Below are 13,042 nucleotides of genomic sequence, written 5' to 3' on the forward strand. Positions count from 1 at the left end.
GGTTTCAACTCCGAGATCCACAGTCTTTTTTTTTTTTTTTTTAATTTATATATTTATTTATTTTTGGCTGCATTGGGTCTTCGTTGCTGCACATGGGCTTTCTCTAGTTGCGGAGGGCGGGGGCTACTCTTCATTGCTGTGCGCAGGTTTCTCATTGCGTTGGCTTTTCTGGTTGTGGAGCACGGGCTCTAGGTGCGTGGGCTTCAGTAGTTGTGGCTCGCGAGCTTAGCTGCTCCGCGGCATGTGGGATCTTCCTGGGTCAGGGCTCGAACCCGTGTCCCCTGCATTGGCAGGCTGATTCTTAACCACTGCGCCACCAGGGAAACCCGAGATCCACAGTCTTAAAGCACTGATTCTTAAACCTCATCTTGATTTCTCCCTTTGGATGGGGGGAGATGACCCAAACACAGAGAAGAACAGCTCAGGACTGTGGGCTCTGCTCGCCCAGAAGACCTTGCAGCTCCCCTGACCAGCCGGCTGGAGCCAGGATTAGGGCCCTGAGACGAGGGGCGCCTGCTGGGCTGCCGCCCCCGCCCCTAACTCCCGTCCTCTTCACTAGGCTTGCTGTCACCTTTAGTTTCCCTGGAGTCTGGGGCTTCCAGACAGTCTCTGCTCACACTTCTGTATCCCGCCTGCTGCCTCAGCACTGCTGATTCACACTAGGGGGGAAAAGCACACAGAACTGCTTTTCAGCACACCAACGTTCCACACCAAAGTTATTTGATAAGCCTGCAGGTTCTTTTTCATCACAGGACACTCCCAAGGCCATGACTTCCTCCGGCTGCCCACTGCCCTTGCCAGCAGACTTGATGTGCGTGGCCACCGTGCTGAGTCAGGCACACCCCCTGGCTCCCCTCCGGCGCACTCTCCTGGAGAACCGAGGGCGGTGCCCTGGGCGCATCAGCAGGATCTGTCCTGAAGCCAGTCCTAGAGTGACAAGAGCCACACCTGCAGGTCGATTCCACTGACCAGACGCACAGGACCGAGCTGGGCCCATGGACCTTGGTCTGGACTGTGTCGGCTGGTCATTCTTGCCTAGGTTCACAGGCCAACAGCCGCTGTCCTTCCTTTCTTGCTCATCACTGCACCAGCGGGTCACTCCTACCTGCTGCCGTCACACACCTGGCAACCTCGTGTTCCGGGGCCAGCCAAGAACTGAGACCCCAGCAGGCCCCTAGTTCCCAGCAGGCAAACTCCCCATTAAACTACTGCTGCCTAGCCGTGTTCTCGAGGCTTCAGAGGCGGGAAAGTGCGGAGAGGATAGCAATCCGTGGCGCCCACAGCCCCGGACCCACGATGATCTGCGGAGGCGCCGGAACCTCGCCACACCCACCCCCGCCAACACAAGGGACCTCTGCACCCGCCTGTCCCGCGGACCCGGGCGCACATCCGACCACAGCGACCCACGATGGAGATGCGGGGGGCAGGCGCTGGGGCGGGCGGGGCCGCGCGGACCAGCAGGCTGCCCGCCCTCCCTCCCCGCCCACCGCCGGGAAACTGTTTTACTATTCTCAAAGGCATTTTTTTGAATCATGCTTTCTGAAATTTCCTGGAGTCAGTGGATACATACCTGCAGATATTCCCCAGTCTGAACAGATTATTCAATGGATTTACTCTTTTTTACACATTCTCCTAATTTACTCTCCAAGTGCCCTTGGATGGATGATTTTTTTTTTTTTTTACAAGCATCCTTGATTTGCTAGATCCACGAGGTCTGGTTGATTAACAGTGTGGGAAAATGTTTTGAGGAATGCTGAGTGATGATTCTAAGGTTAATAAATTTGGCATTGATACAGTTAGTAGTGAGGAGTCTTGGGACTTCCCTGGTGGCACAGTGAATAGGACTCCGAGCTCCCAGGGGGGAGGGGTTCGATGCAGGGGGCCCGGGTTTGACCCCTGGTCAGGGAACTAGATCTTGCATGCATGCCGCAACTAAGAGTTTGCATGCTGCAACTAAGGGGCCTGCCTGTTGCAACTAAGGAGACTGTGAGCCGCAACTAAGGAGCCAGCGAGCCGCAACTAAGGAGCCCAACTGCTGCAACTAAGACCCAGCGCAACCAAATAAATAAAAATGAATAAATTAAAAAAAGAAAAAAACAAGTAGTGAGGAATCCTTCCCACGCCAGCGCCATCAGCACACTGACGACTCGAGCAGCTTGTTCTTGCCAATGGAGAACTAATTCCCAGGTGTCTTGGGTACCATTTTTTTCTTCTGTTGAAAAATCAGTCCTTGGAGAAATCTTTTGAGAAATCACCCCAGGGACTGTGAGGTGCTGCTCCATGTGACCCTGCACAACAGTCCAGAGGTCGGTTTGACTCCTGTGGGGCTGGTGAGGAAGGACTGTGGGGCCCCGGAAGCCCCCTCTGCTGGCAGCGCAGGGATGGCCACCAAACTGTCCTAGCTTCCCAGGGTGTGTCGTGGAGGACGCGTTGGTGTTTTCTCACAGTTCTCTCGCCAACACTATGGTTCTCCCGCTGTTGTTTTTAAAACTCTGCTCTACCCCAGCAGCACTGAGCACACCCAGTGCCCAGATTTTGGTGTCAGAACACTGTTCTCCAGTAAAAGGAACACGGGCTCCTTGGAGGAATGGTGACTCTAGGGAGAGCTGGGGCAGGGAGAGTATAGGCTGAGCCCAGGGCACCTTGCAGGGCCAGAAAGTAAGGTCATGCCGAAACAAGAGGAAAAAGAGAAGGAGAAGGTGCGGAGGCGTGTCACAGGGCCCAGGAGCCGACCAGAGGGAGCAGCCACACAAATGATGAGCATCTGTGAGTCCCTACTGACTAGACGGTTGAATAAATAAAACACAGGGAGGGACACGCCTTCATGTGGAATTCCAGTTGCTAAAAGGAGAAAGAATGTGGAAGATAGAAAATGTCGACAAGAACCAGAGGGACAGCTGCCGCAGAACACACTGATGGATGGTTTCCAGGAGAAGTGGGGGGCTCTGCACAGCTTGACGTGTACAGGTTCTCGGGAGCCGCTGCCCCCCCCCCTCCCTGCCCCAGAGTGAGGGCTGGACCTGGGGACTCGCATCTGAGGGTAGAGGGAGCATTCAGGGCCAGCCCACCAGTGACGGGGGCACCGACATCACCCTCCCCCCAATAAGATGCGACCAGGAGGGCCTTTCACCTAAAATCCCACGAGCTTGGTCCAGGCATGAACAAGCATCACACACACCTTGATTGAGGGACACCCTACAAGATGCCTGTGCCCTTCAGAAGTGGGGAGGCCAGAAAGACTGGAACAGCCCAAGGAATCAGCACAGACTACTGGGCTCAGAGCCGTGCTGAGCGGATGCCAAGGGGTGCCCTGGACTGGGTCCCGGGACAGAAAGGGGGCCATGGGGGGGAAATGCAAGTAAAGCAAAGAGTTTGGGGGACAGTGTTGTATCAGTGACAGATGAGACGGTGGTCCCCTCCACTGACACCCTGCCCTCCTGTTGCAGGGATGATGCAGTGCGTGATCGCCGTTGCCGACAAGGTGTTCGACGCCTTCCTGAACATGATGGCAGATAAAGTAAGCCTTGTTGGAGAGCCAGCGCACGCCTGCCTGGGCCGTGCGGGGCCTGCAACCTGTCTCTTCTGAATCCAGGCCAAGACCAAGGAGAATGAGGAGGAGCTGGAGCGCCATGCACAGTTCCTGCTGGTGAACTTCAACCACATCCACAAGCGCATCCGGAGGGTGGCCGACAAGTACCTGTCTGGGCTGGTGGACAAGTGAGCTCGGTTTCCTTCTGGTGCTGTGCGTGTGTTCACGTGTGTGCACATGTGCATGTGTGTGCGTGTATGTTTGTGCACACGTCTAGATTTGGGATACAGGGAAGGGTCGACCTTGCATCATCAGTACAGAGAAAAGTGGGCTCAGTCACAGCTCTCAAAGTGCGGGGCAGCCCCCACAGGATGTTGGCAAGTGAGGAGTCAGTGGCCTAACCCTCCCCTGTTCAGAGTGGTCGGTGCTACTTAGAGCACATCTCCTGACCGGGTGTCACGTCCCTGTTCTCGGGATCCCACCCTCCCTGCTTCAGGGCTCTGGGCTCGCTCTGGGACGCTCACGGCCATCCTAAGTGCTGTCTCCCAGCCCAGGGCCCGGCCAGAGGACCTGGTGGAATTAGTTTCTCCCAGGCCCTCAGGAGGAGGGGAGCTCACCCTGAGCTGGTTCCACCCTGGGCTTTCCTTGCTGTGTTGGGAGGCACGGCAGGCTCGTGGAACGGGCCCTCCCAAGTGAGGGCACTCACGGTGGGCTGGGCCGGCCTCAGTGCACTGCCATGCCGGGCCTGCCTGCAGCTCCCGCAGGCGTCCCTGGAGCCTGCAGCAGACACCATGTGCCCGTCCAGGTAGGGCTGGAGGGCGTGTCTGAGCTAGGCCACCGAGCCTGCAGCCTGCTCCCCTTGGCCCAGGGCCACCCGCTTTGAGCAGCGGGGGGTTTTCAGTGGTAAACACTGCAGTGCTACACAAGCCACGGTTGTGGAACTGTGGAAACGGCGGGCCGGCTGTAAGTTACACGCAGATTTTCTATTGTGTGGAGGGGCAGCACCCCCAACCCCCCATTGTTGGAGGGTCACCTGTCCTGCCATGTTCCACGTGAGGGTACAGGGGCCCTGGTTGAAAACAGGGAGGATCCCTGTGGGGAGCAGGGAGTGGTCTGGCCAGCGCATAACCAGGATGATGGGGCCGGGGCGGCCGGGGCTGGGCAGCAGGAGCGGGGAGGGGCCTTAAGGAGCACAGCTCCTTGGACAGGTGGCTTCTGGGCCCTGAGAGGTGGCTCTGGGTGCAGGTTCCCCCACTTGCTCTGGAGCGGGACGGTGCTGAAGACCATGCTAGACATCCTGCAGACCCTGTCGCTGTCGCTGAGCGCCGTGAGTACCCCGCCCACCCTTCTGAGCCTAGCTCATGCCACAAGCGGTGAATGGGGGGTTGGGGGGCTCCCATCACAGATGGGAGGGGTGGGAGGAAGGGAGGGAGGTGCTGCGCAGGGACCTGCTTTGGAAGAGGGACCTGTGTGCTTTCAGGATATTCACAAGGACCAGCCTTACTACGACATTCCGGATGCCCCCTATCGCATTACCGTTCCCGACACCTGCGAAGCGCGAGAGGTGGGCCGGGGGTTCGAACTTCAGCACAAGGCTCTGGGGGACATGGTCCAGCCCTGTGCTCACTAAGCTCTGACAGCCCGGTGCACCCTCTTCCAGAGCATCGTCAAGGACTTCGCTGCGCGCTGTGCGATGATCCTGCAGGAGGCCATGAAGTGGGCACCCACGGTCACCAAGTCTCACCTACAGGTACTTTCTTGAAATCATCAAAAAACATCCTGGGGAGCTCCTTCCAGCCGTGCAGAGAGCTGTACCCAGACAGCATGCTGGAAATACCGACAGCACTGGTGTGAACTAGCAGACCAGGAACACTGGTCCAGGCCTAGGGTAATGGGACACCCTGTGGGGTGAGCATGCTGGTCAGGGGCCAGGAGGGCAGGTGCGGTGGGACTCGGGGGGCGGGCCCAGGGGAGCCGACCGCTTATGGTAGGCAGGACTAGGGGTGCATGCAGGCTGGGCGAGGGTGGCATGGCCAGGGGCCCGGCAGGCCAGCAGGAACAGTGGCTGGCTCTGGCTCTGGCTCTGGTCCCAAGGGAGTGGCAGCCCAAGCGGGGCCATCTCTTCAGTGGATCAGGGCGGGCGATGCCAGCCTTAGAGCCAGGGTTCCCTCCCTCACCTCACACGTGCTGCACAAGGCTTGCTTTTACCTTTAAAATAACACGGCGCTTCCCCATCTCAGGAATACCTGAACAAACACCAGAACTGGGTGTCGGGGCTATCGCAGCACACGGGGCTGGCCATGGCCACCGAGAGCATCCTTCAGTTTGCCAGCTACAACAAGCAGAACACCACCCTTGGGGTACGTGTGCCTCTGGGGAGCGGGGTCTCCATCAGCCGTGGGACAGCGGCGTCTGCGGCAGACCCCAGGCTCGGGGGAGCTGCTTACCGTGTTTCTGACGGAGCTCTAAGGTTGGTCCTTTATCAGGATCAGGTCCACGACGGACGAAGTGTCCTACTGGACACGGTCAGCACGTTTTATGGTCGTGCTGGCCTGGCCGTCCATTGGACTGAGCAGCACCCCACGTCCTTGGCTTCGTCTCATTCTGCTCGAGGTTCGTTTAGGGGCAGCACGTGCGCTGAGAGGTTCCCTCTGAACCAGATCAGAGACTCACCTCAAAGCTGGTGGTTGGCAGCAGTGGCCTGTCCGGCAGTGGTGCGATTTGGCATCTCCCAACCCTGGGGCCCAGTGCAGGGCCTCTGCGGTCCGTGGGAGCCCAGGTGGCCACATGCACATCTGTGCTGCCCGCTATGGGGTCAGGGGAGGCCAGGCGCCCGGGTGGGAAGGGAGCCGCCCCTTAGGCAGGCTGAGGACGCGGGCAGAGGCCAGCGGGGCTCGGTCCTGGTCCGAGGTGATGTTGCCTAAAAGATTTCGGGATTTTTCCACAGAAAAGTAGATTTAGGTTAGGTTTTTCCCTTTCCTGTTGCTCAGGAGGGAAGGACCGTTTTTATCTTGTGTTTTGATCACTGGTTGTTGGGAGACCCCGGCCCTAGAGCCCCTGCCCTGCAGAAGGTGCAGCCTGTGGCCTGGCTGACCTCTCCACCCAGAGGGGAGTGGGCTGGGGGCTGATTCGGGGCACAGGAGCGGGGTCAGAGAGATGCAAGGGAGGGTCTGGCAGCTCTGGGTCCCTCAGGACTGTGCTCAGCCTGGCGAGAGGACCCCGTGTCCCCACTTCCTGGGGAGCAGGCCGAGGTCAGGGACAGTGAGTGGCAGAGCCAGTTTCCCACACATGCCTGCTCCAGGCCACTGTCTCCAAAAAATGTAATGCAGTCTCAGGTCACCTTTTTAAAAATGAACCAGCTTAAAATTTTTATGAGAAAACTGCGTATTTTTTGTTTGTGGTTCAGTTTTACTCAGTTTATATCTTTTCCCCTGACCTTCTTTCCCCCCACCCCTACCACCCCAAAATAAAAAGTTGCCCCAAAACCCCAGCACCTGAGGATTGGTTGTCTCCAGTAGTGTCCGTGTATGACGACTGGCTGTGCTGGTGTGTAGGGAACAGAGATGAAGGGACAGTGTGAGGTGGCCCTGGGGACACTGGGCAGGTCCAGCTGGAGGAGGGGCCTGGAGGGGTGGGTGGACTGGAGAGGCAAGGCCAAGGCAGGGGAAGTGGGGGCCGTGTGAGCCGAGGTCCCTTCCAAGTGTGGGCAGCCACACCAGTGGGGGTGAAGTAGCTGGTCATGGAGCAACGCTGTAGTCCCAGCTGCCTTCCGGAGATGTTTCAGAGTAAAATGTTTAAAACGCTGTTTTCCATGCAACCTGGCAGACCCCAGAGCATGTTTAGAGGTGTTTCATTTTATTTACTTGCCATCGCTGGAGATTTTAATAACCCGGGTCTGAGCGTGACAGCCTCACTGCACTGGGCTTTGGCCACGAGGGTGTGCAGTCACTGTCCCATCTCTGCAGGCGACTCAGCTCACGGAGCGGCCAGCCTGCGTGAAGAAGGACTACTCCAACTTCATGGCATCCCTCAACCTGCGCAACCGCTACGCAGGCGAGGTAGCCTCCTGCCGGGTCGGGGCCCTTGAGCATCCTCTCCTTCCTGGTGGGGGCGGGAGGTCTGTCTTGGGGGGAAGGTTTGGTTCTTGGAAGGAGTGGGAGCTCCTCTCTAGTCAAGTCTTTTGAATAAGAGAGCAGCACCTTTCTTGGGAAAAAAAGTAATGTCCGACTCAAGAAGCACGCGGCTGATCTTGTTCAGCCCACATGCAGGCAGCTCTGCTGTAGCTGTGTTGGATTCAGACGTCAGGGCCGGGTCCCCGCCCTCGGGGACTGTCCAGAATGGTGGGAGCAGCACTTGTTTCTAGAGGAGGAGTTCCGGGGCACCATGCGTGGTGGCGGCAGCACCCAGATGAGCCCGTTACTCCGCGTGGGCAACGAAGCCCCGTGGTCGGGGTGGCCAGGCCACATGCGCCTCCGCTGACCTTCCACAGGTGTACGGGATGATCCGCTTCTCAGACGCCACAGGCCAGACGTCTGACCTGAACAAGTTGATGGTCCAGGAGCTGAAGGCAGCATTGGGCGCGGGTGACCCTCAGCACTACACAGAGGCCATGTTCAAGCTGACGGCCATGCTCATCAGCAGCAAAGGTACCGCCCAGGCCTGGGCCACCTTGCTATCCCAGGGAGTGAGTCCTGGCCACGCAGAGAGCCTGCGCTCCCCTGGGGAGATCCCTGCGGCATCACGCATGGGACTGGGGTGGGGCTGTAAATAAAAGGCCAGCGCTGTTCCGGCCAGTGCCAACTGTCCTGCTGACCCAGGGAGGCTGTGGGTCGACCCGTTGGGGCCTCTGAACAGCATGCATTTGGTTCCAGACTGTGACCCGCAGCTCCTTCATCACCTGTGCTGGGGTCCCCTCCAGATGTTCAACGAGCACGGCATGGAGACGGCCCTGGCCTGCTGGGAGTGGCTGCTGGCCGGCAAGAACGGAGTGGAAGTGCCGGTAAGGCGCCGGCTGCAGGCGGCTGTGGGGTGAGAGGTGGAGAGCCAGTCCTGGCCCCTTGGATGACGAGCGTGGAGACCCCGGGCAAGCCCCTCACCCTCCAGGGCCTCATATGTAAGCAAGACTGTGATATTAAAGTCTGCCCACAGGACTGTCACTGGGACCAGAGGGAGTGTGTTAAAGGACCCAGTGGTGCCTGAAGCTGTTATTTTTCCAAAGCTCGGCAGGGGGAGCCATTTCTCCGCTAGTGGACGCTTGTGTTTATCCACAGTGACCCGCGTCCTACCTGCCGACTCTGGGACAGCAGCCCTCCTGCTGGAGGGGGCCCACGGGGAGGGTCTACACATCCTTTCAGCTGATGGGATGAACACCTAAGAACAGATTTATTTTTCAAAGATCCCATTAATTTTCACGGTAATGGGATTTGACATGTTTTTTCTGAGTTTCTTAAGATAAGTTGAGATAAGTGGTCAGAAGGAGTGTTCTGTGTTTTTTGCCCCTGAGGGTCAGCTGGATAACTTCCAAGGATGGAACTGGAGTGTTCGAGGCGTGGAGGTGGCCGTAGTCATACCTCCTCACGGCGTTTGTGTCCAGCTCACAGTGGTGGGCGTCTGTGGAGGGGCCAAGTCGGGTGTGTGGGGAGCAGAGGCACTGGCCCCTGCCCCCCAGGAGGGAAGTCGGCTGGGTCTGGGCTCTCGCCCAGCTGGCTGTGCTGTCTTCAGGTTTCCAGGGCAGGTCCCTGCCTGTGTGTCGAGGATGACGGCAAGGGGTCTGCGCAGAGTCTTTGTGAGGATGAGCCGACCTGGCCCACCTCATGGCAGCTGTTGTCACTGCAGGGCGGGGGCTCCTCAGTCATAGCTACATCCCGCCCCGTCAGGACCCGTGCGTGTATTGTTTTCATCTGTGTTCATTGCTGTGTGTGATACACGCCTTGTAACAGTGCTGTTTGTGTTGTCAAACGCTTTTCCTAAGCCTTATGGGTGTATCCAGACCGTTTCCCGTCCTCACATACCTCTGTAAGCTTGGGTCTGTAGTTCTCCTCGGCACTTCCTGGGCTGCAGGTGGCGGGAGTGAACTCGCAGCCTAGTTCACCTTCATCTCGTGCTTTGGCTGTTCTTCCTGGGTCTGTGGTCCTAAGTTGCCTTTGGCATGTTACAGACATCTATCATCTGTTGGCTTGCATTGTTCCTGGGGAGAAATCCGCAAATTACCATCCTTTCTCAGTATGTGCTATTGTTTGTTTTTCCTTTTAGCTATTTTTCGGTTTTTTGTATCTTTGATTTTTAATAGTTTGACTCTGTTGTGCTTGGGTGTGGTTTTCTGTGTATTTTATGTTGGGATTCCTTGAACTTCCTAAATTTAGAGATGTCAGGTTTTTCATCAGACTTGGAAAGTTTCAGGCCAGTATTTCATTAAATATATTTTTTACACGGTTCGCCCCTTCTCAGTTGGGCTCCAGGGACGCCTGTGGTGCACACGTTGTGACGATGGCAGTGTCCGAGGTTCGTCAGCATTCCCTTGGGTTGTTTTCATTCTCTCTCTCGCTTTGGTCCATTTTCATTGGCCTCCTTCCAGTTCCCTGGTACTTCCTCCTGCCTTATTCATTCTGTTAAACCATTTTTAATGTATTTTATTTCAGATATCGTAATCCTCAGCTCTAGGATTTCAGTTTCTTTCTTATACTTTGTATTTCTTTCCCGAGAATCTCTGTATCTTCACCTTTTCTTTCTATCTTTTCTGGTAAATCTCTAAACATATTTATGATAATTACTTGAAAATCCTTATCTGGTCAGTTAGTTCTAGCATCAGGGTCATCTATGTTCAAGTTTGTGACCGTGGACCTGACACTGTGTTTAGAAAAACAGTGGAGACTGAGGGGCCCTGCTGCTTTATCTTCTTGTGCCTGGTGGCTAAAGTGAAGGCCGCACCCCCAAGGGGCTCATCTTGGCAAGAAGGGTGGGTTCTTCCTGCTTTACATCACACCTTCACATCCTTTTTTTTTTTTTTTTTTGGCTGAGTTTGGTCTTCCTTGCTGCGCGCGGGCTTTTCTCTAGTTGCGGTGAGCAGGGGCTACTCTTCGTTGAAGTGTGTGGGCTTCTCATTGCGGTGGCTTGTCTTGTTGCGGAGCATAGGCTCTAGGCGCGTGGGCTTCAGTAGTTGTGGCGTGCAGGCTCAGTAGTTGTAGCTCGCAGGCTCTAAAGCACAGGCTCAGTAGTTGTGGCGTACAGGCTTAGTTGCTCCGCAGCATGTGGGATGTTCCCAGACCAGGGATCGAACCTGTGTCCCCTGCATTGGCAGGTAGATTCTTAACCACTGAGCCACCAGGGAAGTCCCCAAGGAGGGGTTTTAATGCCAAGCAAATTGCTACGTCATTTGGGGTCTGTCAGACTCCAGTCTGTCCCCTGCCTCTGCCATAATCAGTAGCTCGGCTGGCTTGAGGTTTTGGCCTTGGCAGGTCCGTCCACCACTCATGCCAGACCTAGTGCTGGCCCTGGGCTGTCGGGCTTATCCTTCCCAGGGAAATGTGATCTCTCTCTGGAAAGCAGCTCTTGGCAGCTCTTCACCTGCCCTCCTCAACAGCCCGACAGCTATGTGTGGGTTTGGTGTCGCCAAGCTCTTGCTGTTGGCTCCTGTCTCCCTGCTCCTGGCCTCTGCAAGGACCTGCTGTCCTGGCCCATCTATGCCCCACACCCCAGAGTGGGGGCCGTTCCCTTGTATTTCTATGTCTTTAGTATCATTGCATCCTGGTTTTTCATTTTTTCTATTATCTGGCAATGTTTGCTGGTTATGGAGCGGTTGGAAGGTATGGGCACAAAGAAGAAAACAAAAATCATCCGTAGCCCCAACTCAGAGGCGGGTGCTGCTGGAGTCTTTTGCATTTGTGGGGAGATAAAGCGTGAGCAATCTTATTGGTCTCGTATAGTACGAGGGTCTGGGTCTTCGTTCCACTGAGACAGGAAGGAATTCTGGTCCCCTGGTTCTGTAACCCGTAACAAGTGCACAGGCCCAGACTGGCCCCCACCGTCCCGCAGTCTGTAAACGCCCAGACAAAATCCTCATGGCCCTCTCTGCCCCCCGACACTCCACGGTGAGCCTTAGCGAATTCTGTTAGGTCTACCTTTTATCTTTAAAGCATCTTCAGAATCTGACCACCTCCCAGCAGCCCGGCCCAGCGCCCCCGTCTCTCCCCTGCACTTGGAGACAACCCAGCCCCTGCTTTCCCCCCGGACCCCTCCACCTTCTCTACACAGAGGAGCCAGGAAAATGGGTCAGATCAGGACCCTCCCCCACCCGGGCCTGTCCATGCTGCTTGTGCTCATACAGAGCAGAGGCGGACAGTGTCTGACCAGCAAGGCCCCTCTGCCCCCTGTTGCCACCAGGCACCCTGCAATCCCTGCTGCCCCGGCCCCGGTGGGCTCCTGCTTTAGACTGCGGGTGCCGGTCCCTCCCCAGCAGCGCTGTCCTCAGACAGGTTTTCTCCAGGGCTGGTCTGAGCTGTGCCCTCCGCCTGGGGTCTCCCCAGCCGCCCTGCCTGAAACGCCACCACGCCGTCCCCACTTCCCTTCACGGCTGTTTGCCCCCAGTGGAGAGCGCCGTGCAGTCTGTAGGCTGCTTCTACTCGGCCTGGACCTGAGTTGTGTTTGTTCACACTCGTGCCCCGAGCCTGGAAGGCAGGCCCTGGCCAAGGTGGCAGCCAGGACGGGGGGACAAATGGTGGGCAGGAAACCTGGCGGGCTGCTCCCTTACCCTCTATCCTGCAACACGTTTGGCTGCAGGGGCGACCGCCGGGAGTCCATCCTTGTGTCATGGACGGGCTCCTGTCTGCGCTGGACTCTGTCCTCACCTCATGGCCTCCAGATGGCTTCTGTGCCTGCAGGCAGGGAGGAGGGCAGAGGCGAGCGTCACCTCCCTGCCTTCTTCCTCAGGGCTCCCCCGACTCCCACTGCTCACTGCTGCTAACGAGTGGGCGAGGGGACCTGAGACTGGCCTCTCGGCGCCCTGAGCAGCCATGGAGCAGGAGGAGGGGTGGGGTCCCTGCGTCCCCACAGGGGCTCTGGATGCCCTGGAAGGAGCTGCTGGCTGTTGTCAGGCCACAGAGGCTGCTCCCCTGCGAACCCCTCGCCCAGGCTGGTGGGGTCACAGGCTCCACTCGGCCCCCACAGTTCTTCCCTGAGCCTGGTTAGCGGCATGAAGGTTTCGTGCAGGGTCCATGGGAGTGGAGAGGAGGAACTAGGTTCTGGAGCCCACCACGCCCCTGCCACTGCCAGCCCGGAGGCACTGAGCAGGCAGCCTCCCCTGGGTGGTTTCCAGGCAGTGCTGTCACGGGTGGGCTGCACCACAAAGCAGGACACACTCCTGGCTGTGGTCCAGGAGGGGCTTCTGGTGAAAAAAGGCTGGAAAGTGGGATCATGGGGAGATCTTAGTGATTTTTTTTCTTCATACCTCCCTCGGTTTTCTAAATTTTGTTCAGTGAGCATATATTCCTTTTATGATTAAAAAAACAAAACAAAACA

The 13,042-nt window shown here is 57.1% G+C and overlaps 1 protein-coding gene across 10 annotated transcripts in view; it reads left to right on the plus strand.

Moving 5' to 3' along the window:
• Nucleotides 1–13,042, plus strand: part of PI4KA (phosphatidylinositol 4-kinase alpha) — a 96,569-nt gene that overhangs the window by 67,922 nt on the left and 15,605 nt on the right. For all 10 annotated transcript variants that reach the window (XR_014251930.1, XR_014251931.1, XR_014251932.1 and 7 more), the window contains 9 exons: nt 3,447–3,517; nt 3,593–3,717; nt 4,775–4,856; nt 5,010–5,093; nt 5,190–5,279; nt 5,770–5,889; nt 7,495–7,587; nt 8,019–8,175; nt 8,401–8,528. Coding sequence is in view for 7 of the 10 variants with exons in the window: in XM_082417854.1 (XP_082273980.1) it covers nt 3,447–3,517; nt 3,593–3,717; nt 4,775–4,856; nt 5,010–5,093; nt 5,190–5,279; nt 5,770–5,889; nt 7,495–7,587; nt 8,019–8,175; nt 8,401–8,528 (950 nt within the window). In the remaining 3 variants the exon portion in view is untranslated. The remainder of the gene's footprint in view (nt 1–3,446; nt 3,518–3,592; nt 3,718–4,774; nt 4,857–5,009; nt 5,094–5,189; nt 5,280–5,769; nt 5,890–7,494; nt 7,588–8,018; nt 8,176–8,400; nt 8,529–13,042) is intronic.

Source organism: Balaenoptera physalus (genome assembly GCF_965194825.1).
Source record: "Balaenoptera physalus genome assembly, chromosome: 12".
In the NCBI taxonomy this organism is placed as follows: Eukaryota; Metazoa; Chordata; class Mammalia; order Artiodactyla; family Balaenopteridae; genus Balaenoptera; species Balaenoptera physalus.